Source organism: Talpa occidentalis, unplaced genomic scaffold (genome assembly GCF_014898055.3).
Source record: "Talpa occidentalis isolate TD23 unplaced genomic scaffold, MPIMG_talOcc4v2.1 talOcc4.3, whole genome shotgun sequence".
Taxonomy (NCBI): Eukaryota; Metazoa; Chordata; class Mammalia; order Eulipotyphla; family Talpidae; genus Talpa; species Talpa occidentalis.
The window spans coordinates 29708602-29733038 of NW_023603184.1; the positions used below are offsets into that span (position 1 = coordinate 29708602).

General features: G+C 39.0%; 1 protein-coding gene across 1 annotated transcript in view; it reads left to right on the top strand.

Moving 5' to 3' along the window:
- SPON1 (spondin 1) overlaps window positions 1-24437 on the top strand; it is a 242174-nt gene that overhangs the window by 54709 nt on the left and 163028 nt on the right. The window contains exon 3 of the mRNA XM_054699388.1: window positions 10646-10779. Within this exon, the coding sequence (XP_054555363.1) occupies window positions 10646-10779 (134 nt within the window). The remainder of the gene's footprint in view (window positions 1-10645; window positions 10780-24437) is intronic.

Here is a 24437-nt window from a genome sequence, read left to right on the forward strand (position 1 = left end):
GACTTTAGCTTTGGACCCCCCCAACTCAGAGTCCAGACCAGAGCACTCTAAGCTTCCTCATCTGTAAAATAGGAATAACTGGTGTGGCGGGGAAATCACAGGCATTAGGGTCAGGTAGGGCTGAGGTCTGACCCTCTGTGGGACTTGAGCAGGTTATTTAACCCATACACAAGGATTCAATGATGTGACTGTGTTAAGTACCTGCACATAGTAAGTGTTAATTAAATATTAGTTCCCCTTGGTTTTCCTGGTGTGGTCACCAGGAAGCTTCCCAAGGATTTTAAAGATTTCAGGCCAAAAGTATCTGCACAGGTTTTTTGTGACTGCCTACACCTCTAGAAAGGAGATCCTCATTTGGAGGCCAAGTGCAAAAGTCCAAGAAAATCACATTGTGTAGAAATCCACCTTGGACCAGCAAAGCTGTCAGAGGAAACCCACATACCTTTTAAGAAAATATGAAGCAAAAGCACTATTTACATTCACCAAGTACTTGTATATGTACTGCAGTAGGGTGTTGAGTTGTTGTGGATTGGTCTAGTATATGTGGTTCCATGGGACTAAATGTGATTAAAAGGAAACTTCTTACTAACATAAAGGTGATGACATGATTAGCAAGAACTATGGTGTGGCGGGGAAAGCACAGGCATTAGGGTCAGGTAGGGCTGAGGTCTGACCCTCTGTGGGACTTGAGCAGGTTATTTAACCCATACACATAACAGCAATTTCCCAAGGATAGACTTAAAATTGCTTGTTATTCAGCTTCTGAGGGGTATGGAAAAATATTTTAAATAATATTTGTAAAATGCTTATTCAAAAGAAAGTACTCAAAAATGCTAGCTATTATTATTAATAATTAGATGACTAATTGTCATCTATAAAAAACAAAGTCCAAAGTCAGAAGGAAGTCCAAGGAGTTGTCTAATTAAGGGAGCAAAGGCAGGTCCTGCTGTAGACACACAGCTAGGACTCTCACAATCAAAGGGAGGAGGCAAGGACTGCACAGTTACATGCCTCCCTGTCATGTAACAGCAGTGGGCTAAGTGCTGAGGGACCAATGAGAAAAAATCAAGAAACAGTACCTACCCTCATGCAGCTCACAGATAATAGTGTAGGCATAAATCAATCAAGGAAGTAGACAAATGCATGTAAAATTAACAGAGAGTGTCTGAAAGGAGAGGGATAGATATAAGAGAATATGCAAAGGAAGGAATTGCCACAGTAAAAGAAGCCAGGTAAATCTTCTCAATGGAAAGCATGAGTGAGCTGAGCTGAAGGAAATGGAAGAAGGAATGGAAGGAGAAAAGAAAGATGAAAATAAGAATTGACCAGGTTTTTGCAGGATAAAACACAAGACCAGTGCAGAAGTAAGGACAGAGATGGTTTAATTTGAGTCTGGAAATGTCAGAGGCAGGAACTCAGCTCTGTTAAGGATTCCATTTTGATTCTGGAAGCAATGAAAAGCTTTTGAATTATTCTAAGGAAGGAGATATTATAATTATATTTGTGCTTTAAAAAAATCACTCTGGCTTGCAGTGCAGAGAAGACAAGAGAGAATGTATAAAGACTAATTAGAATATTTTTTTATTATTTCAGATTTAAAATGATGTAGCTTAGCTTGGGGTAGTATTGGGGTGAGAATAGAAATTAAAGCAGTATTTGGGAAGTAAAATGGACAGCATTTGGATATGTAGGGTGAGAGAGAAGAGCCGAGGTGGCAGCCAATGTCTTTAACTTGTGCAATTTGAGTAGGAACAGGTTAGGAGGAAGATATTTAAGTTAGTGGTTGACAGATGGATTTGAGGTGTTTTTGATCCAAGAGGAAATGAAAGAATGCATGCCTGTAGCTCAGAGAAGTGATCAAAACCCAGGGGAAATGAAACTTGTGAATCATCCTCTAAAAGTAGTAATTAAAGCCATGAGTTGAATGAAATCACCTACAGAGCAAATAAAGTCAGAACAGGAGAGGACTTAGCACCAAGCCTTGAGCAGTAAGGAGGATCAGCAGTCAAAGAAAGTAGAGACAGTGGACAGGAAAGTCAAGCTAGGGGGAGAGAGGGAGGTGGGGCAGGAAGAAGCTGTGGCTTAGGCGTCAAGGAAGGAACATGCTCCAAAGACCACATAGTATCTATGGATTAGGTACTGCAGAACCTGGGAGCCTTAGCCAGAACCCTTTTGGTAGTGTGATGTACTGAAAAACACCTGGGGTAGGGCTGAGGATGAGTGGGAGAAGAGAAGACAATGAGTAAAGTCAGTTCCTCCTATTCATTTGATTGTGATGGAGAGAAGAGAGATAGCTCCATAACTGGAAGGGATGAAAGGGCAAGTGAATGACTCTTAATTTTTAAATGGAAGAAAGGTGCAAGCCTGCTTGAAAGGCCAAAGGGAATAATTCAGTTGGTGCAAAACCTGAATTTGTGAGAGGGAAAGGGATAATTATTAGAGCCATGAAGGAGTGGGATCAAAGTAGAAATGAAAAATTAAGTCTCCTGTTATAACAGACATGAATGAAGACTGGGTGGATGCAAACAGGAAAAGGAGGGACTATAACTGATGACTTCAGTGTTTTTTGTAAAATAAGAGGCAAGGTGGTATAATGAGTGAAAAAAGAGGGATAAAGTTTGGAGGTTTGAGGAGATTGGAGAAGATTTGAAGTTATTATTGTTGAGAATGGGAAAGTAACTGGGTTTACCAGATAACCTACAGCAGTGAGCAGGGCAGACTTGAGGACAGGAATCAATTAATATAGGATACAGTGGACTTTTTCACAGACTTTGTCCAGCAACACTGAGCTGCATGAATCTAAGCAGTTCATCTGGCAGTTATCACATTAGGAAGATAAAATGACCAAGATATTAGGAAGGTTTTAAAGTACTTCTGTCATGCATGAAAAAATAAAAGTCCATGAAGAGATAAGACATGATGATAAAGAAGAGCAATGAAGGAAGATTTGTCCTTCCATATATTAAAATATGTTACAATACTATGGAGGGGGGTAGAAAGCCTAGTATATGAGAACCTGGTGTATGAGTAAGTTAAACATATACCTCATTTGCCTGGAAAAGTCTGAGTTTTGCTTATTGTCCCAGAGAAGTTTTTAATAACAGTCTTTTTCATCATTGTTCAGATAATGAATTACATGGTCATTTTATATATGGGAGAGATCACAAAATGCATGGAAGAGATGGATTAAGTGGTGTTAAAAGAAGCTCATAGTACGGACTTCCAGTTCCAGTTGCATATGTAAGGAACTTGGAGCTCTCCACTCCCTCCTTACAACAAGTAAAATTTTGAGCAAACTGAAAAATCAACAGCTTATCTTAGATCCATCAGAGATGTGAGGTCACAGGTCAAACTGCAGCCTGGAAAATTGGAGAGGCAGACAGGAGGATACAGAGAATATCAACTTATCAGAGAAGAAAACCCCAAATGGGAGGGTATGAAAGTGGGGTGGAGAAAAGGAAACATTTTTAAATATGCCAGATCATTCTGTTATTAAGAAGGCATATTCTCAGGAGAAACTATTTAGCCAGAGCCTAACCTGCTAGGGTTTTATCAGTGTCTGACCTATCTGGGGGAAGGAAAATGCCCAACTCTAAGACCCACTAGCCTTCTATGTAGGGAAAAGGAAATTATGTAACTCTAGCCTCCTCCAGTTGTTCAGACCCACCTAAGGCAATGGTGGAGGAGAGAAAATGAGAAGCCCATGACTTTACAGCTCAAGGGTACAAGTGGTCAAGAGACAACGACCCAGTTATAAGACTATGGAACATTTCCACTCCCTCACACCGTGCCACATTGGTAAATGCTTATTTACCTAACTTCCTTTACCCAGGTCATCATATCCACCTTTCAACAAAAAATTAATTAAAAGGCATCCTAAAAAAGAAATACACAATTTGAAGAGAGAAAGCATCAGACCCGGACATAGTTGTAGGGATATGCCAACTATCAGGCTGGGAATTTAAAGCAATGATTAATATGCTAAGGGCTCTAATGGATAAAATAGACAGCATGCAAGAACAGATGGACAGTGTAAGCAGAGAGCTGGAAATCCTAAGTGGGGTGGGGAGGAGGAATAAGAAATGTTAGTAATTTTCAAAAAAAAAAAAAACTTGTAAAAGAAATGAAGAATATCTTCAATGGCCTTATTGGCTACAGCTAAAGAATCTCTGCACTTGAGGATACCTCAACAGAAACCTGTAAGACTAAAAGGCTAGGATAACAAAGACTAAAAAAAAGAACAGAATATCCAAGGATGTGGGATAACTACACAAGGTGTACCATACATGAGAATACATGTATGAAGAAAGATAAAAGAAAAAGAAAAATATTTGAAACATGAATGGATAAGAATTTCCCCAAAATTAATATCAGAGACCAACTCACAGATCCAGGGAATTCAGAGAACTCCCACACAGACAAATGCCAAAACTCCATGTAAGAATGTAATTTTAAAGCTACAGAAAATCAAGGATGTTGAAAAAAACAAACAAACCCTGAAAGAAGGCAAAGGGGAAAAACACCACACCTATAAAGGAGCAAAGATAAGAATTATATCCAACATCTCAGAAACCATGAAAGCAGGAAGAGAATGGAGTGAAATACTTAATGTTTTGAGAGGAAAAAAATAAAGATTAACTTAGAATTCAAAAAAGAATGAGAAATAAAGACTTTCTCAAACAAATAAAAAAGGAATTTGTTATCAGGAGACCTGTCTTACAAGAAATGTGTAAGATATTCTTTAAAGAGAAGAAAAATAATATAGGTCAGAAATTCAGATGCTTATAAAGGAAGAACATCAAATAAGAAATAAAGTAAAATAAAAACTTACTTTTCCTAAAAAAAAAAACAAACTTACTTTTCTCATTCTTAGTTGTTCTAACAATTCAACAATTTTTGTCTTTATATATACATCTGTAGGTATGTATGCTTATGTATATGTAAAATGAATGATAGCTATAATGCAAGGCACAGTAGAAGGAATTATGGATATTTTGTTATCATAAGTTAATTACATTATGAATCAGTGTGGTGTTATTTAAAAGTGGACTTGCATTAGTTGTAAATGTATACCACAAACTCTAGAATGACCACTAAAAAAGAAAAAAATATATAATTAAAATGTTGAAAAAGGAAAAAAAAATCAGTCATACACAGTAGCCAGTTAATCTGTAAAAGTAAGACAAAGAACAAGAACAATAAATAGAAAATAACAATGAATATGGTAAATATTAATCTAACTACATCAATAATCACCTTAACCATCAATAGTCTAAATATCCCAGGTAAAGAATATATTCAAAGTGAATCAAAAACAAGACCCTTATATGTTGTCTACAATAAAACCACTTTAAACATAAAGATACATATAGATTAAAATCTGAATAACGGAGAAAGATATATAATCCTAACACTAATCAAAAGAAAACAGGAATAGTTATATGAATTTCAGACAGCAGACTTCAGAGAAAGGAAATTAACAGGAATAAAGAGGGGTATCACATAATGATAAAGAAGACATACAAAATTTAGTATTAAAACGTAAACAACAGAGCACCAAAATATGCCAGTTGAAAATAGAGAACTCTAGGGCCTCCCCCGTGGCGCAGCGGTTGAGCGCTGGGTTGCAAAGCTGCCCGCAGCCTCTGCAGCGCCGGTTCGATCCCTGGCTGCTCCCCGGCCACTGGAGGAGGGTCCCACATGGTGCACAGACCTCTCCTGCTGCCCGCTGCTCCCCTCAGCAGTGTACTTCGGTCCTTCTGCCTGCTCTGCTCCCCGCTCTGGCTCTGGTGAATTCTCTCACCCTCCCGCGCTTCTGACTGTACCCAGTGCTTGTATAAATAAATAAATAAATCTTTAAAAAAAAAAAAAAAAAAAGAAAATAGAGAACTCTAACGAGGAAATAGATGAATCCACTATCATAGTTGGAGACCTCAATACCACTCTATCAGATATCGATAGTGCCAGCAGACAGAAAATCAGTATGGACATAGTTGAATTCCATTGCAACATCAATCAACTAGATATAATTGACATCTATAGACTGCTTCATCCAACAAAAGTAGATTACACAGTCTTCATATGCTCAGCTGGAACATTCACCAAGAGAGCCCATTCTAGGCTATAAGACACACTGTAAAAACTTTAAAAGAGTAGAAATCATACAATGTCTGCTCTCAGACCACAATGGAATTAAGCTAGAAATCATTAGCAAAGATATAGCTGTAAATTTCCAAATACTTGGAGTTAAGCCATATATTTCTACCTAACAAAGGAGTCAAAGAAGAAATTTTTAAAGAAATTTAAAATATTTTAAACTAAAATGGAAATGAAAACATAATTTACCAAAGTTTGTGTGGTGAAGCAAAAGTAATGCTTAAAGAAAATACAGCATTGAATATATACTTACCAAAGAAGAAAGATCTAAAATCAAAACCCAAGGTTCCATCTTGGGAAACTCATAAATGCAAAGCAAATTGCATTCAAACTAAGCATGAAAAAAAAAATAGTAAAAACTAGAGCAGACATCAAATTGAAAACAAGAAGTCAGTACAGAAAATCAACAAAATCAAAAGCGAACTCTTTGAAAAAAATCAATAAAATCGATAAGCCCCAAGCTAACTAAGATAAAAGAGAAAGCACACAGATTACTAATATCATAAATGAAAGAAGGGACATCACCACAGCTCCCATGGACACTAAAGGAATAATAAGAAATATTATGAAAAACTTTATGTCTATAAATTTGATAACCTTGATGAAATGAGTCAATTCCTTGAAAGACACAATTTGCCAAAACTCACACTAGAAATACACATTCTGAATAGTATATATCTATTAAAGAAAATGAGTCAATAATTAATCATTAATAGCCTTCCAAAATATAAAGCACCATGCCTAGTTGGATTCACTGGTGAATTCTACCAAACCTTTAAGGAAAGGATTATACCAGTTCTCTACTTATTCTATGAGGCTAGCATCACTTTAATGCTAAAACCAAACAAAAAATGAAAACTGCAGGCCAAGATCTCTCATGAACACAGATAAAATTCCTCAGTGAACATTAGCAATTCAACTCTAACAATATATGCATGTAGGTAACCCATAACCAAGTGAAATTTATCCCAGGTATGTAAGTTGGCTCAACATTTGAAAATCAATTAATGTAATCCCTCATCTCAATAGGCTAAAGAAAGAAAATCACATGATCATATCAGTAGATGCAGAAAAAGCATTTGACAAAAGTCAACAGCCATTCATGATAAAAAGTCTCAGCAAACTAAGAATAGAAAGAAATGTCCTCAACTTGTAAAGACTATTTATAAAACTCCTATAGCTAACTTCATACTTATCAGTAAAAAAAAAAACTTGAAGATTTCTGTAATGATCAAGAACAAGACAAGGATGCCCCCTCTCACTGCTACTTTTCAACATCATATGAGAAGCTGTAACTAAAAAATTATGACAAGAAAAGGAAATAAAAATGTACAGGTTGGGAAAGAAGAAATAGAACTGCTTTTGTTCACATACGAAAATACTAATACCAAAAAATGTATGCACATCTTGCAACATTATTCACAATAACCAAGTCATGGAACCAACTTAAATGCCCACTGACAGATAAAGAAATTGTAGAACATATAACCAATGGAATACTACTCAGCTATTAAGAATGATGAAATAGAACCTTTGGGGACAAAAATGAAGTGTTCTTGAAGTGATTAAACTAAGTGAGGTAAGTCAGAAAGTAAAAGAAAGTTACTGGATGGTTTCACTCATTTGTGGAATTTAAATAGCCAAAGAAAAACTGACAAAGCACAAAGCAAGAATAATTTTAAGACTCCTTGAAAAATGTACTGGTTATCTAAGGAATGGGGGAGAAAGAGGGTTTACTAGAGGAAGCAGCTAGGATAACAAGACTGGAGTTTTGATGGAAGGGAAGTAAACATGTGCACATATGAAGGTGTGAAGTTGTATTCCCAAAGTTATAAAATTATGTAAAAGGACTAACAAAAAATTTTAAAAAGAAAGAAATAGACCATTGCATGAAGAATGAAAAAAGAAAAACTGTCTTTGTTCACAGATAACCTGATTGTCTACAAAGGAAAATCTGAAAGAACAACAATCCTCTTGCTACTAATAAATGTTTATAAGAAAATATTGTTGCCAGTATTGGTGAATACATGTCATTTATACCATTGTCAAAACCCATAGAATATATAATACCAAGAATGAATGCTGACATAAATTATGGACTTAGGGTACTAATTATGTGCCAGTGTAGGTTTATGGATTGTAACAAATATACCACTCTGGATTCAGGTGTTGACAATGGGGAAGGTTGAGCATGGATGAGGACAAAGAAATATATATGGCAACTCCTGTTCTTTCTGATCAATTTTACTGTGAATCTAAAACTGCCTTTAAAAATAAGTTTATTAATTTATTTTTTAAGTAACTCACAGAAGAGAGAAAATGAAGTTGGAGCTGTACTGTGTCATATTAAAAATATAAACTCTAAATCTAAACTCAAAGTACAGTCCTACATGTATCTTTATGATCTCAATTTTTAAGGCAAGATGACAAAAGTGCAAATGTTAGGAGAGCAATTGATGACTTTAATAAGATTAAAGTTATTTCTATTAAATGGGGAATTCAAATGGTAAGATAAATCTCTGGGTGACAGAACAATATTTGTATATAATGAGGGATTCATATCTAGAAAGCCCTACAAATCAATGAGCAAAGATAGAAAAATCTACTGAAAATTCACAGAAGGAAAAATGACACATTTATGAAGAGGGGCTCAAATTTTCTAGTATTAAATTAAAACATGATATCACTTTACATCCATCAGAGTAGAAGCAATTAGAAAGTCCAGTAATCACAAGTACTGATGAGGATATGGGGAAATAGGAGGACTTATGCATAGTTAATAGAATAAAAGTAGATACATCCCCTCTACAGAACAATCTAGCAATCCCATTGCATGGCTTCCATGGCTGAAAAGCTCTCATGGAAGCTTCATAAGTAAAGCAGTATGAGGATCTTTATTGCAGCAATATTTATGGAGGCAAAGAGCTGTGAGTCAGCAAAGTGTGCCTCCCTGGAGAATGCACAAGTGTAATGGGGTCTGTGCATGCAGTGAAATATTAGGCAGCAGTCATGATCAGTGAGTTACATATAGTCAGACCTTTCCTAATTTAGCATAGGTTCAGTCCTGATAAACTCACCATAAATTGAAAGTATCAAGAGACAGTACATTGTAGAGTGTATGTTGTTTACCTTCATGATAAAAGGCAGCACCCAGCAGGCTGCCACCACCCACATCACAAGAGAGAGAGCATCATACCACATATTACTAGGCCAGGAAAAGATCAAAATTCAAAGTACAGTTTCTACTGAATATATATCACTTTTGTACCATCTTAAAGTAGGAAAATATGGTATAAGTCAAACCATCATAAGTCAGGACCATCTGTAATAACATTGACTTCTCTCAAAAGCATAAGGTTAAGTGTAAAAATACATTTAAATATAAAGAAATTCTACATCACTTCATATATATACAGTGTCAGCTATATATACATATATATGTTCTCAGAAGGACATAAATACTTAGGAGTGGGTGCTAAAGAAAGGATGAAAATGGAAGTAGGAAAAAGAATACAGACATAAAATGTAATAGAAATTTGCCTTTGCTTTGTTCAGTAATAAAAATATATGATTAACTAAAGAGTTTAGTGCCAATTATTTTTAAGTGCTGTCCTAAAAAAAGGAATTTTTAAAAAGTAAAATGATAACAGTATGGATATAATGATCTCAGTAAATTGTATGTGAAGATTAAATAAGTCATTCAGATAAAGCATTGAACTTGGTGCCTAGCAAGTACTGAACACTCAATCAATGTTAATTATTAATGTTATTAACACTGCTCATCCACAGCTACCATGAATCAATTGGAGTTGGCACTGGTGACCCATTGGATTTAGATGATTTCCCACAAAATGTCTTTCTAGATCTAAGAGTCTATGGTTCTAATAAAGGGATAAGCCAGTACTGATCCCAGACCTTGAAGTAAACAGGAAAAATGCTGATACTGCCTTGGGGAATGGGAATGGGGTCAGCATTTTTGCCATGTCCTAGGAAACCTTGATGGTTAACTTGGAAGAACACCACAATGAAGAAAGTAGGGACTGCACAAGTAAAAAGCTATCAAACGGGAGACTTGGGTACTTTGGTTAAGTTAAAGTTATAATATTGTAACTGAATGACAAAGTCTAGCTATATCATGTTTACTTTGGATTACATATCCCCCAACCCTCTCTTCCTTCCCTGAAGTGAGACATGGTTGTTCTTGTGAAATGAGCAAGATCATCACCTAGTGGCCTGTTCCTCCAAGTGCTGACACTACACTTTGGTCCCAGGGAACAGACATGTGCCAAATCCTTGCCCTCATGTTAATCCCACAGCCTTGCCTGGGACTCTGTGCCAGGCACTATTCTGGTGTCTGGGGATCTAGAGCTGCTACTGCAAAATGACAGTTTTAAAAATAAAATTAAGGAAGTGTCAACTTGGAAACTTAAAAGTCTTTCCAAAGTGCTATTGCATTTTAATGTGTCTATTTTCCCCTGGTTTTCCACAGATCATAGATGAAGAAGAAACACAGTTTATGAGCAACTGCCCGGTTGCAGTCACTGAAAGCACCCCCCGGAGGAGGACGAGGATCCAGGTGTTCTGGATAGCGCCACCAGCAGGAACGGGCTGTGTGATTCTGAAGTAAGTGCATGCAGATGCCTTTTAATGCTTAGCACCTCCCTTTTAATGCTTAGCACCCCTTCCCTTGCGGTTTAGCAAAGACTTTGTGGTGTGGCTGCTGAAAGAAAAGCGGCTTTGCTGGGACATCAGACGAGTTGCATCATCTCCGAACCCTCAGTTGTTTCGACTCTAAAACAGACTCTAACCATCATTGGTGAAGAGTTAGAAAAAGAATCCTTGACTTGAATCTCTATTTCCACCTTTTACTGTGATTCTCCTGGCCACTCTTTGTTTTCCTGGAGATACTGATATTAGGACTGTTAAGGAAAATTTCAAACTGGATGAAAATAATCCTGACTTCCTCCATCTGGACTTTTATGTTTAGTCTCCTTAAACTGTACTAAGCTGACCTGAGACCCAGTTCAAACTTCCATCAGCCCTGAGCACTGGTTTGGGATCCTGTCCTCTTCCATCACAAACTGCTCTCTTGTGCCACTTCTTATCTGACCTCCTTATCCTCCCTATGGTGAGTTCCAGTAGGTTAAGAGGTGTTAACCAGCTAGCAGTTTTCCTCTGAAAGGTAGCATCATCTCAAACCTTTGTCTCCAAAATCATATGCACAGAATGATATTCATGGAGATGTAAATAGGTGGGCAGGAAACCAATTTCTATAATTTAAAATGTTTGGAAAACGTTGCACACTATATCCTCCTTCTTGCAGACTCACAACACATATTAGCATATTGAAGATTGTACAAAGTCCTGCTAAAACGAAATTTGTTTAACTTGGTTTCACCCCGCACTTCCAAAATTTATTTGACTGCAACACTCCTTTTTTTGCTGAGACATCTATTCACATCCAACAGTTTGAAAAACACAGCCATATTCTATTTTAAATAGAATTAAAGATTGGATAGAGTAATGCTAGGAATTTTAGGATCTCAGACAAGCAAACAGCCGTGGGTAGATGAGCAGGCTCCAATCCCAGCATCCAAGAAGCCATTTTTCTGTGTAGGTGGGAGCTGGGACATTCCCAACCATCCTCCTCTTTTTTAAACACTCTAACATCTTATGTATATTTGGTTTATTTATCTGCACCTCTGGCAGGGGGACATTTCAACAATCTTATGTTTGAGATTCAGTCCAGCCCACCCCTGAGAAGAGACTGATAAGGAGCATTCCACCTAGAAATTCCAGTTCCTGCAGTTTCTGAACTCAGCTGTATCTGGTTTATGGAAAAAAGCCCACAGAGATGTCTGGAAGCCTCTGACCATTGTCCAGACTCAGCCCTGTCTTTATCTGGCCTTCTTTTACACTTGATCTTAGCCAAAAGGCCGAGAAGCGATATCTGGCCTTCTTTTGCTGCCATCTATCTGCATATCATTTGTTTCTTTCTTGGTTTAATGCAAGTTGAGCATCCTTTGATTCCTTCAGAAGTTTAGCTCTTTGCATTAATCTACACTGGTGAGTTAGAAAAATTTAGCAGTGGAATTTAAAAAATGAAAACTTATATATAAACCCCAATCTATGGCATGTACAATATCTAGTTTAAATGTGGGAGAAGGCTTTGTGAAAATTAAGAAAGACCACTGAGATGAGAACAAATAGAGGCTATTTATTTAGAGCATGCTGTATAGCAAGGGAGTGAGTTGGCATCACTAGTATTTGGCAGAGACTGAGAGACAGGAAGAGGAGTGGAAAAAAGGGAAAACTACAGGTACTTTAATTAGTTTGTTGACATTGGAAGCTGGGAATCAGCTAACTAGAAGTGGGGCATCTTATGTGATTGGTTTGGAGAGTATTTTTGGCTCTCTCTGATTGGTCCTGAGTTGAAAGTAGAGAAGGCAGTGGGTGGGATCAAAAATCAGACAAGTTGGTAATCAGAATCCTAATCATCTGGGCTGATGGCTACAGAGGTTGTAGTTTTACTTTCCAGTGGTTGCTGCAGAGACTGGGAGTCAGAGTTCTACTGTCATTGTCACATCTGTCCTTTAGTATAGTCAGTCTTGGTCTGGAGACTGGGTTCTCGGTTCGACTTTCCAAAACCCTCCCATACCCATGCAGCCTAACCACTCTGTACAGCTGGAGGTTCTAAAGAAGATAGTTGGGAAATCTCAGATCTATGTGATAAGTCTTCCTGCTCAAAAATTCTTATCCTTCTGGCACAAATTTCTGGTTGTCTTTGATTTATTGTTCTCATAAAGCATTTGATTTCCTGATGGAAGCCAGGAGGTTCCTCTTATTTACCCATTACCAATCCACATATGTGAACATATGTTTATCCATTAAATTTGAGCAAACGTGGTTTGTTCATTCACTCATCCTTTCAACAAATGGAACTGAACTTCTATTTACACAGGAATCCAGGACAGATGGGCAGCTGAGGTACGGTTTTGGCCCACAAGGTTCTCACGGTCAAAAGGAAGGGAGAGAAAAGGTCAACCAGTACTAGTTCATGGACAAGGAAGTCAGCTACCCATCTAGCAGGTTTATCAAATGTAGTCTTCACAATGAACTACCCTCATTTTACACAGGAAGGGACAAGCTCCAGGGGAATTAAGCAAGACTCTTCAAGTCACACTTAGGTTTAATTCTGAAGCTCATTTCTTTCTTTCTTTTATGTGTTTTTTCCAAAGGAATTAAATATAAGCTCTAAGTATTCATTAAAGAAGTAACAATTTTGTAGGTAAGACATATATACATTCATATTGTAAAATTTCAAACAGTACAGAAAATAATGAAATACAGAAAAATACAGAATGCAGAAAAAGTGAAACATCCCTGACATCATCCCCCCAATAAATCCAGAGTTTCCTATCCAAAGGTAACATTAAATATAATTTGATGTGTATCCTTTAGATTTGCACCTATGCATTTATGTGCATAAAATTAAGCACAAAATAATATATTTTCATCTTCATAGGAATTTAAATTTACATAAATGATATCATGGCCTACCTAATGACCCAAATTGGGATAGATTTTTACATTTTACAAAATGTACCAGAGGTATTTCCAGGTCAGTATGTAGAGATATACCTCTTTTTAAAAACTGTTGCATATTCTCTGTAGTATGAATGTGTTAATTATTCCACAGTTGATGGACATTTATATTGTTTTGAAATTTTTATTATTATAAATAATGCTATGATTAACATCCTTGTAGAGACATCTTTGAGAAAATTTGCAACTTTTCATCCTTGGTAGTTGCCAAGGAATGGAATCTTAAGGGATGCACATTTATAATTTTAATAGTCACTGCCAGATTTTTCCTCCAAAAATCTTGCCAATTTAAACACTCTCCCTGACTGTGAGCAAGAGTCTATTTCCTTACTTGCTTAATAGCTCTTGATGTTATCAATCTTTATAACTGTCAGTCTGATAGTTAAAAGTGGTATCTTATGTTAATTTACATTTTCCCGATTACTGAAAACATTAAGAATCTTATAATGTGTCTTTTAAAAAATGATTCTAAAATATTTAATATATAATTATATAAATAAAAATGCTTAGTACAAATTATTTTACATATATGACTATATAAAGTACATAATTTTATTTGTCTAAAACATATTTTTATTTAAAATTGATCTTTATATAGTCCAGATAATGATACTTGGTTTTGAATTTCAGATGCTTCTCTCTACCCTTCTTTTAATTTTACTTGTGACTGCTTGATCATCAAGAAATTTTTGCTTTAAACAAATATATTCAACCTTCCATTTATGAATTTTCTTTTTGTGTCTTGTTTAACAATAATCTCTGGGCCTCCCTGGTGGCCTAGGGGTTAAGTCCCAGAACTACGACCACTATGGCCTGAATTTGGTCTCCCACCAGGGAGCTAACACATATGGTGCAAAATGTCTCTCCTGTCTTCCCTGCTGTTCCCCTCAGCCATGTCTTTCAGTAAATCTACCTGTTCTGCTTCCCACTCTGTCTCTGGTGAATTCTCTCAACTCTTGCACCTCTGGCCTACACCCAGTTCTTCTACACAAAAATAAAATTTTTAAAAAATTAAAAAATATATAAAAATAATCTCTGACACCTTAAGTTATAAGTGTGTTCCCATACTTCTAATATTTTTATAAATTTTAAAATAGATTTATGTCTTTAAATTTACTGGAATTTAATTTTATGAATGATATGATGTCAACAAATTTTAAGAGAAAATTGATGGTATGCTCAAAATGAGGTGCCAAAAGTTCAGTAATGACAGGTCTACTTACAGTGATGTGGCCAAAATGGCACTGGCTTGAGGTGACCCTGCAGGTACCCCGTCTCCACTCTCCTCTTCTGATTTTCTGCCTGTTTTTCGCTTTGGCCTGGCTCCAAGTAAGAGACCCGAGGAGCTCTGTGATAGAGTCCATGTAGATTCTCCTCTCAGGCAATGATCAGGGCACAAAAGAATGAAGATAGTGTCTGGAGAAGCAAACCAAAGATACCCAGCACAGATGGGAAATCACATTACCTAGTTTTCCTCAAGTGGCTGGTTTGTTGACCCACATCCATTCATTGAATAGTTTGCCCTTCCCCCAAAGCTTGGAAATGTTACTTTATCAAATATAAAATTTTTGTCCATCTCTGTTCTGTTCAGTTGATCTTTTTTTCTCTTTTTGCCCAAAACCCATACCATGTTATGGTATTTTATGTTTTGATAACAAGTCATCACTCATTAATCTTCTGGTTCAATTTTTTTCTCAGCTATTCAAGCAGATTCATAATCCCCGAAAAATCTTAGAATAAGTTTATTGTGTTCAATAAAAACTTATATTGGGATTTTGAATGATGTTGAGCTGAAATAATACTTTAATGTTGTCAGCATCCCTGCAAAGTTTCCCCAATCAAAGACTTGGAATAGCCTCATTTTCTTCAGATTTTTTTTATGTTCTTTAGTAAAGTAATGTAATTTTTCTTCATTTAAATTGCATGTTCCTCTGAGGCTTTTTCCTCATAGGTATTTTATAGTGTTATTGCTCTTCTGAATGGGCTCTTTTTCCTTATTACATTGTGTAATCAGTGATTGCTTGGGCTTAGGAAACCTTTTGATTCTTGTACTTTGAGTTTGCATCTGAGCATTGTTGAACTCTCTCAATAGTTCTAATGGCTTGTGCTTTTATTCTCTTGGGAAATGTTAAGTACAGTTTCTGTTTCTTTTCCATGTTTTAGTTCTTAATCTATCACCTCTAGAATATTAAATTACATTGATAGTGGTATTCATGCATATTCCTCATGTTAATGTGAATATTACTTTATTTCGCTTTTAAGTATAACATAAAAATATGTATTACAAAATGATGCCTCTAATAAAGTTGAGGAAGACCCTTTAGCTGGGAAAGTTTTCTTCTTTTTCATGTGGAAGGTGGTATTTGGGAAACTAGCCAAGCAGGATTCCATGTGCCTGGAGTTTACAGGCACTGAGAGAGATTTAGAGGCTAAACCATGATTCTGACTTTCAAAATAGTTGTGATGTAAATAAAAATATGTATGAAAAAGTTAGCAAACCCGAGATAGCCAGGAACTGAGAACAAAATTAAAGAGGGTTAAAATCAGGAAGGAGATGTATGAGGAGTGAAACAATGAGAACATCAGAGCTTCTTAGAAAGGTTAGTGTCTATCTCAAAGGCAGTAGCAGGACAGAGCTAAATGGACAGGGAGAAAGAGATTATTTCAGATGAAGAGAGTTGACAGAGTAAAAACTGAAGTGAGAACTTGGAAGTGAGAGTAAATCGGGTACCCCAGGAAGACAGTAAGCAGAGAGATTTGGTGAAATTAGAAGGCCTTTGGGGGCCAAAATCTACTGCAAAATCATCGAGGGCCTCCAGTGTCAAGATGAAGACATTGAACTTGATTCAAGAGGGACAAGGGAGTCGTTAGTGGTTTTAAACAGTGGACTGACAGGATAGGAAGAACATTTGTTAAAAAGTTATCATGGGCAATTCAATCTGGCCACAAAGTTCAGGACAAATGAAAGGAGAGAAGCCAAATTACAGAGCCCCCGCTTACAAAAAGGAGCATTTGTGGTGCAGTGTCTGGGTATTATTCCTGGGAGAAGGCAACCTGGTAAAACAAGCTGCAGAGTCTGCTAAATGTCTGTAGATGACAGCTCTGCTCCTGCTTGGCTGCTTGTGTCCCTCTGCCCAGGTGTGCTGAGGAAGGAAGCACATAGCAACTACCTCTTTCCTTTTGGCGCACACCTGACACCATTTCCATTTTCCATTTGGATGCAAGGATTTGAACATTTTTAAATTACAGACTTTTCCAGCAGCCCTCTTATAGCTTTCTCCCTATAAGTGAATGACTTAGCACTTCAAATTTCCCTAACACGCTGCAATGCTGTAAGAATAGCAAGTAGCAAGTGATAGAAAGATGCTCATGAGTAGAATTGATGCTTACAGACCCCAACAGAGGTGAGTTCTTTGCCCTGAAGTCTCACAAAAGTTTTGTCCCTTGAAATAATTCTTTTTTTTCTTTATTGCATTTATTGTACACTTTTATTACTAGATTTTTGAGATCCATTTATCACTTCCTGGGAGGGTCTGAGATGTGGATCATCCTACTTTTAAGGAAATAATCACTTGGTCATCATTTTGGGAATTCAACCTTATGAAGCAACCTTATGATTGATCACAGACAGTAATACAGTCAAAAGCAGAGTCCTGTTTAATCAATAGGTGCATTATAGACCCTGATTTTATCCTCACAGCAACCTTATGAAGAAAATACTAAGGAGGAAACTGAGGCACAGAGAGGTTAAGTAACCTGCCCAAAGCCACAGGAGAAGTGACAGGGGTGGAATTAAAAGAGAAGCATCTGGGCTCTGGAGTCTACCTTCTTGGACAGGTGCTCCTGGATCAGCTTCTACTCCAACTCAGGAGTTGCCAGATCTGTCTTTTCCATCAGTTGTTGATATCCACAGCCTTATTCACAGATGCTTCTTGCTTGTCCTCTGACTGGTAGAAGAAGGCTGTCCTCCCAACCAGCTGAGTCACAGCTTACTTTACAAAACTGAGCAGGGCTTCCCATCACCTTTAAGATAAAGTTAGAATCCTGACCAGAGCATAAAAATCTCCCCATGTCCTTTACCAGGGTCCCTGACTAGCCTCTTCTCCCACTGAATCTCTCCACAAATCCTGTTCTTCAGCCATTCCTGTCTCTTCATTCTCTTGGTAACATTCACGAAGTGCATCCTGGGTGCAGGCAGAGAGGACTCAGAGACCACCTGCCAGCAGGTCACAGCCTGCGGGGAGGCAGTAGGGATGCAACATAGACAAAGTAAATCAGGTAAATTGCAGGTCTTCACCTGCAATTCTGAAAACTAAAAAGCTCTGAAATACAAAAGATTTTTCTGAACTCATTTAGGGTCCAAACCTGCTCTGAACAGACTTGAAATTAATTAGTATCTTTTAATGTAAATATTAATGTGTTTGATGCTGCCGCAGACCTTGATGGCATCATGACAAACATGGAATTTGCACTGTATTATCTTTCTGAAATCCAAAATGTTTCGAATTTGGAAATACACCTGGCCTCAAGGGTGTCAGAGCAGGGAGCTTTGCCTCGCTGGCACAACCCTAGGTGGGGAGTTTAGTGGTAGAAGTTCATGTAGGGCGCTGCAGGAATGCAGAGTGGGCAGCCCTCTGGCAGGACTGGGTTTCACAAAAATGTTAAAAAGAATTCACCCATGAAATAACTGATTCCCAGCTGCAGCCATCAAAAGATCTGAGAACTTATTCAGTGTCCCTCATCATCAAAGAATAAAGTCCAAATTCCTTAGCGTGGTGTCCACGGCCCTCATGACTCGTTCCAGCCACCTTTACTGTCTCACTTCTAGGTGTCCCTCCTCCACACATGAGGCTGGGAGCTTCACGAGGAAGGGATCCATTTGACTCCTCTTTTTGGCCTTAATGCAAACTACAGCCTATAGGCCATATCTTATTGACTGCCTATTTTTGTAAATAAAGTTTTACTGGAACACAGTCAAGTTCATTCATCCATGTATTGTTTAGGGACACTTTCATGCTACAAAAGCAGAATCCAGAAGGTGCAACAGATGGCCTGCAAAGCCTGAAATATTTCTTCTGTGGCGCTTTGTAGAAAAATTGTACTGACCCAGCTCTAATGCAAACCTCACTGTGAGGAACCCAGTAGCTGCTGATTCCTGGCCCAGGTGAGATAAGGACTTGTGTGCAGATAGTTTATTTGGGAAGTGATCCTAGGGAGCAGGATTGGAGAGGGGGAGGAGGGTAGGTAGGGAAGGAAAGTGTAATTGACGTACTGCAGGAAACTGGCACTTGATCCCACTGGGAACCTCCTAAGTAGCCTCATGGCACGTGATTCAGAACAGTGTGCCCTGTGCCCAGGGGTGAAGGGGGAAGCCATTCAATACCCATGGGTTTCCATCCTTCATTGGCCAAAGGTGTTCCCACAGCTTTAACCCCCTGTTCTTCTGTGTTCACACATGTGAGTCTTCATCAGATTCAGAACATATACTGTGGCATCGAGAAGTGCCAAGTCAGGAACAAGAGTGCCATGCAGATGAGTGTGCCTTATGCAATGATAGTGGGGCCGAGCTGGTCCCTACAGCAGTGGCTGGAGTCAGAGCGGAGAAGAGAGGGGGTGAGAGGTGTATTGAGGTGTTCAGTGCATCAATTACTGTGAATAATAATTTAAGTAGACGCAGCTTCCCTATATTGTGAAGCTCTATGCTAGGTGCCTGAAAGCCCTACGGGGTCTTCACTATATTGTTACCATTTTGTTGATGAGACAAACTGAGGCTTAGAGTTTCTATTCAGTTTCTAAGTCATGCAATGATGGAGCTGGAATTGAAACCCCCTTTTACCTGACTCCAAAGCTCTTGTTAACTAATCACCACTAAGCTGTATTGAAATACCACACCCCGGCTTCCCACAGCCCCCCCTCCCCTGTCTTTCAGTGAGGACTGTGAGGGGCACAGCCACTCCTCTGACCCAAAGGGCAGCAGACTGCCTGCAGGGAGATGTTGTTCTCCAAGTGAGGAAACTAAATATTATTTAGAAAATAAATCCAGGGGACCTGGCAAGAGAAAGACTTGTTAGTGGGAAGAGAGGATGAGTATTAAGGAGGAATTAGCTAGAACATAATATTTTGTAACTTCATAGAGCTCACCAACTCTTTTTATCTTGGGAAGAAATAACGTAGAAAACCCACATAAGATGACTCTGTGTGTGATTTAGGAGAAATGGGCAAAGTTCAGAGAATCTGATGTGGCTGGGGTGCAGCTTACCCCACAATTTTTCTGGCATTAGGTATTGGGAAAACCACAGACTCCTTCGTCATTAGTCTGGATAGCTTTCTCTTGAGGCCAGCTAGGACCTCAGCAATGTGTACCAGGGGAGGAAGCAAGGAGTCCACTGTAAAGGGGGTGGAAATCCTGAACCAGTATGGGTGACTGGTTCATGGGAGGGCACTTAGAAAACCCAAGGCATGACTAACAGGGCAGCATGTGCCTGGCCCAGGGAGACTCAGATACCCTAAGGTCTCCCATTCAGCATGTGGGATCCAGATGCCAGGGATCCTGGGAGGCCAGCAGTGGCACAGTTTCAGGGGAGCAATCCAATGGCAGGAGAGTTTCATTCAGAATCTGAAGGCCCAGGTGCAGGTTTTAGCTCCCAGAGGAGAAAACTGGCAAGAATTAGGGAGGAAATGCAGGCACAGAGGGGCAGGCCCCAGACACAGCTGAAGCTCAGGAGGAACACAGAAATCCTACTCTGAACTGTGCCAACATTGCAAGGGGCTGACTGCAATGGACACGCACCCTAGTGGTGCACTGGGGCTCAGGGCCTTGGCTGCAAGACCACTGTCAGTCCTCTCCCACTGATGGAGCAGGAGTTGCCAATATTCACAATGTTCAGTCCTGTGGACATTTTTTAATTGAGATTAAATTCCCATAGTGTAATATTCACCATTTTGAGTCATCAATTCAGTAGCATTTAGTAACTGACAATGTTACGCAACCACTACTATCTAGTTCCAAAATATTTCCATCGCTCCAAGTAAAACCCTTTGCCTATTAAGCAGTTTCTCCCCACAGCCCCATGGCAACCACCAATCTGCATTCCGTCTCCATGGATTTACCTAGTCTTGATATTTCATAGAAATGGAATCATTCAATAGGTGACCTTTTGCTTCCCGCTTTTTCCCCTAGTGTCATGTTTTTGAAGTTCAGCAGCAGGGTAGCATGTATCATTACTTTATTCCTTATATATCTGAAATAGTATTCCATCACATGTATACACCATAGCTTGTTTGTCCCAGGGGACACTTTTGGACATGAATGGTCAAAGGATAAAAATAGAAACATTTGGCTAATGGTGAAAAAGTACCAGAATGTGTCATACCTCCACTCACCTTTTAACCTATATAGATTTTTAAATCAGGAGATACACACAATCCATGTGTTGTTCCACTTTGGGGCCTCACCCCACCTGGTGAAGAACCATGATGACTCTGGGACAAGGGTGGAAAAGGACAAAGGACAAAGAAATGGTTTCACATTTAGGCTTTCAGGATCATGAAAGTGAGTATCTCTGCAGGGTCCCATATGTTATCCCGTCACTGAAATGTCTTAGTTACATCTTTTACATTGAGTATGTCACCACAGTGTAACAGTGCCATATATCTGGGTACTGTTAGAAGCCAGGGCGAAAGTCCACTGAAGGTGCTGGAAAGACGAGCAGAGGATCCTCCATGCTTTAAGATATGGGACCCTGCAGAGATACTCACTGTCCCTGGCTGGCCACTACTAGTCAAAGAATTGTCCCTGAATTATTTGCATCTGTGCAAGCCTGCTTGTCCCAGAGAACACCAACCTTAAGATAATGAAGCAGTAAGACTGCATAAGAAGAAAGAACATCCCCTCCTCCTTACACAATTAATTCTTGTGAGCTGATTTCAGTTTTCCTTGGGCATCTCCCTAACATTTCACATTCTCTGGAAGCTGGGAAAACAGAGGAGAAAAAGCTCCTTTATATCTTAGTTCTATGCTATTCATAAATGAAAATCATTGTTAATTTAGAGTTTGACAGCTGTGGTGCATTTGTAAGTCCAGGGCAGCTGTCATCAGCACTCCGGCTTATTTTTCAAACAGATGTTTAATTTGACTTTAGTGCTGTTGCCAATTTTTGAGGAGAAAGAAGGGGGAGGCAGAAACAGAAATAATCATTATATTCATCATTTGGTTTCCTTTCAAAACATAAATCGGCATGATTAACGATGACATCAGAATTGCTCTAATTGCAGTTTTGGGTGCAGGACTGGTTAGCTATCATCTCCTACATGGTCCAATGTCCATTTTTTGCTTTCTTTTTAAAAGTCAGAGGCTGTTTTGTGATAATTACACCCAGACTCTGAACAACGGTCCCAGCTACCCCCTAAAGCTTTCCAGAGGGCAGAAAAAATTGGGGAGTAGTGAGTGATGGGTGACTGAGCCACCACCCTAGAAGAAAGCCACAGGACTGAGTCTTGTCTTGTAGCTGTGGAATCAGGAAACCAACAAGAGCAAACAGACAGAGTCTGTGGAATGGCAGCCAGGGTCTCCCACTCATTCTTACACAGATACCATGCTTATGTGGCTTAGGCAGCTGGCTTGGTGCATGCTCACAGTGTGCAAATCAGTCTCAGTGTATAAAATTAAACACATCTGTGGGTCCACGTAGAAATCTGATGAGTCAGAATGTATTTGAACAGGCCCCACTGTTCCAGGCCACGGTGCTTAGAGGAATCTGCCTTTACACCAGCTGTGTTGCTAGGTAAACCCACTTCCCGGATCTGATTTCTCTACCCTTGCTTTTTTTTGTTTGGCCTGTAGTGCTCTCATTTGGCTTTTACCATCTATCATGTGTCCAACCAGTGCCCCCTCCCCCACCCATACCTCCTGGACAGTGTCTCTGTACTGGGATGCATATGCAGTAGCACCTTTTACTGCATTTCTTTGTACTTGTCTCCTTGTACATTGAGATTGAGACAGAAGACTCACCTTGCCTTCTGCCTCAGTCAACAGTGGTGATATGTAATGTGCTAAAGAAGAATCTGTCCCAAGAGAAAATTTGGCAGATGTCCTGGATGCCAGTGATCCACAGCCTTCTCCGACTAATGCTGGTAATAACAGGGCACTCCAGACAGAACTAAAGGTGTGGATGCTAAGGGACAAGTCTGATTCCTCAAAGGGTGTCCTTCCTGTCTTTTTAAATGAAAAGTTTTATTTGCAGATTGTTAATCAGGAAATAATTCTTCCTTAATTTCAGAAAGACCAGACTTCTGCCAGATTGACCACCCAAGAATCTGGGGGCAACTTTAGGGATGGTGCTTGGTTATTGCTTGCCACCCAGGTACCTCTAGATTATGTCTCTCTTCCTAGACAGCTGCTGCGCCGTCTTTGTTCCAGGCTTGGTATCCCACTTCATAGCTAAGGCCGAATGACAATAGTTGGTAAGATGCTGTTGAAAGCTTGAGGTGCATCAGAGGGAATTATAACAAAGAGAACCCACCCACTGGCTTATAGGCTTGGCTGCTATTAGGGCACAGAAGCCCAAGCTCATTCTTGGGGATTCCCTACTCTCACACTTGGTGGACATCAGGCTCCCTGCCTGCCCCAGTGGCCAAAACAATGTGCTTGTGCATGTTAATAGTTAATAATTACAAAGATGGGGCTTCCCCTGGTGGCACAGGCAGTTGTATGCAGTGCTGTGAAGCTGTCTGCAGCCTCTGCAGTGTGGGTTTGATCCTGGCCAGCTGGCGAGAATCCCACATGGCAAGGCAGACCTCTCCTGTCTCTCCCGCTGCTCCCCTCAGCAGTGTATTTTGTCAGTCTGCCTGTTCTGTTCCCCGCTCTGTCTCTGGTGGATCCTCTCACCCTCCAGCGCATCTGGTCTGTACCCCGGTTCTTGTATAAATAAATAAATCTTAAAAAAAATAATAATTACAAAGATGAAAACCAGAGCTTTGGAGTGGAGAAGTCTGACAGACACTAGTAATGGCACCAATCTAAGTTTAAATGGCAGGACTCAATGGGAAGAGCTCAGTCTCACCTCCACAATATTCCTGATAAAGACATATGAGCTGAATTTAGTCCTCAAAAAGCCATCAGACAAGCCCAAGAATTTTTCAAAATTATTGATATGTAATCATCAAAAGTTTCAAAATCATGTAAGTGAAGGAACACCTGAGAAACTGCTCTCAAGTCTAAAGAAAACTGTTCTAGATTAAAGAGACAGGAAATCTTAGTGCAATGCTATGATTCAAAACTAGATCTTTTGGCTTTAAAGGAGCAATTCTAGTCCAAATTTGAATATTGTTTGAGGATTAAATGTACTGATGTTAATTTCCTACATCTGAAAACTATATGTTTTCATATCTCCTACATGGTTATCTAGGAGAAATTTCTTGTTCATGGGACACTCACAGTAAGATGCTAAAGATGATAAGACATCACATCAGCCACTTACTCTCAAAAGCTTCAGTTTTTTATACTACTCTTATAAGTTATCTTGAAGGATAAAATGGCTTCAAATTAAAAAGACTCAGCTCAAAGACAGAGGGTCATGAGGCAGAAAGGAAAAGAGAGGACAGATATCTACATTTGCATCTTCCCTTGGCTTCTTTCTTTGCCCCCTTTTCTCCTGGCTTCTTCCTCTCAGAAGATG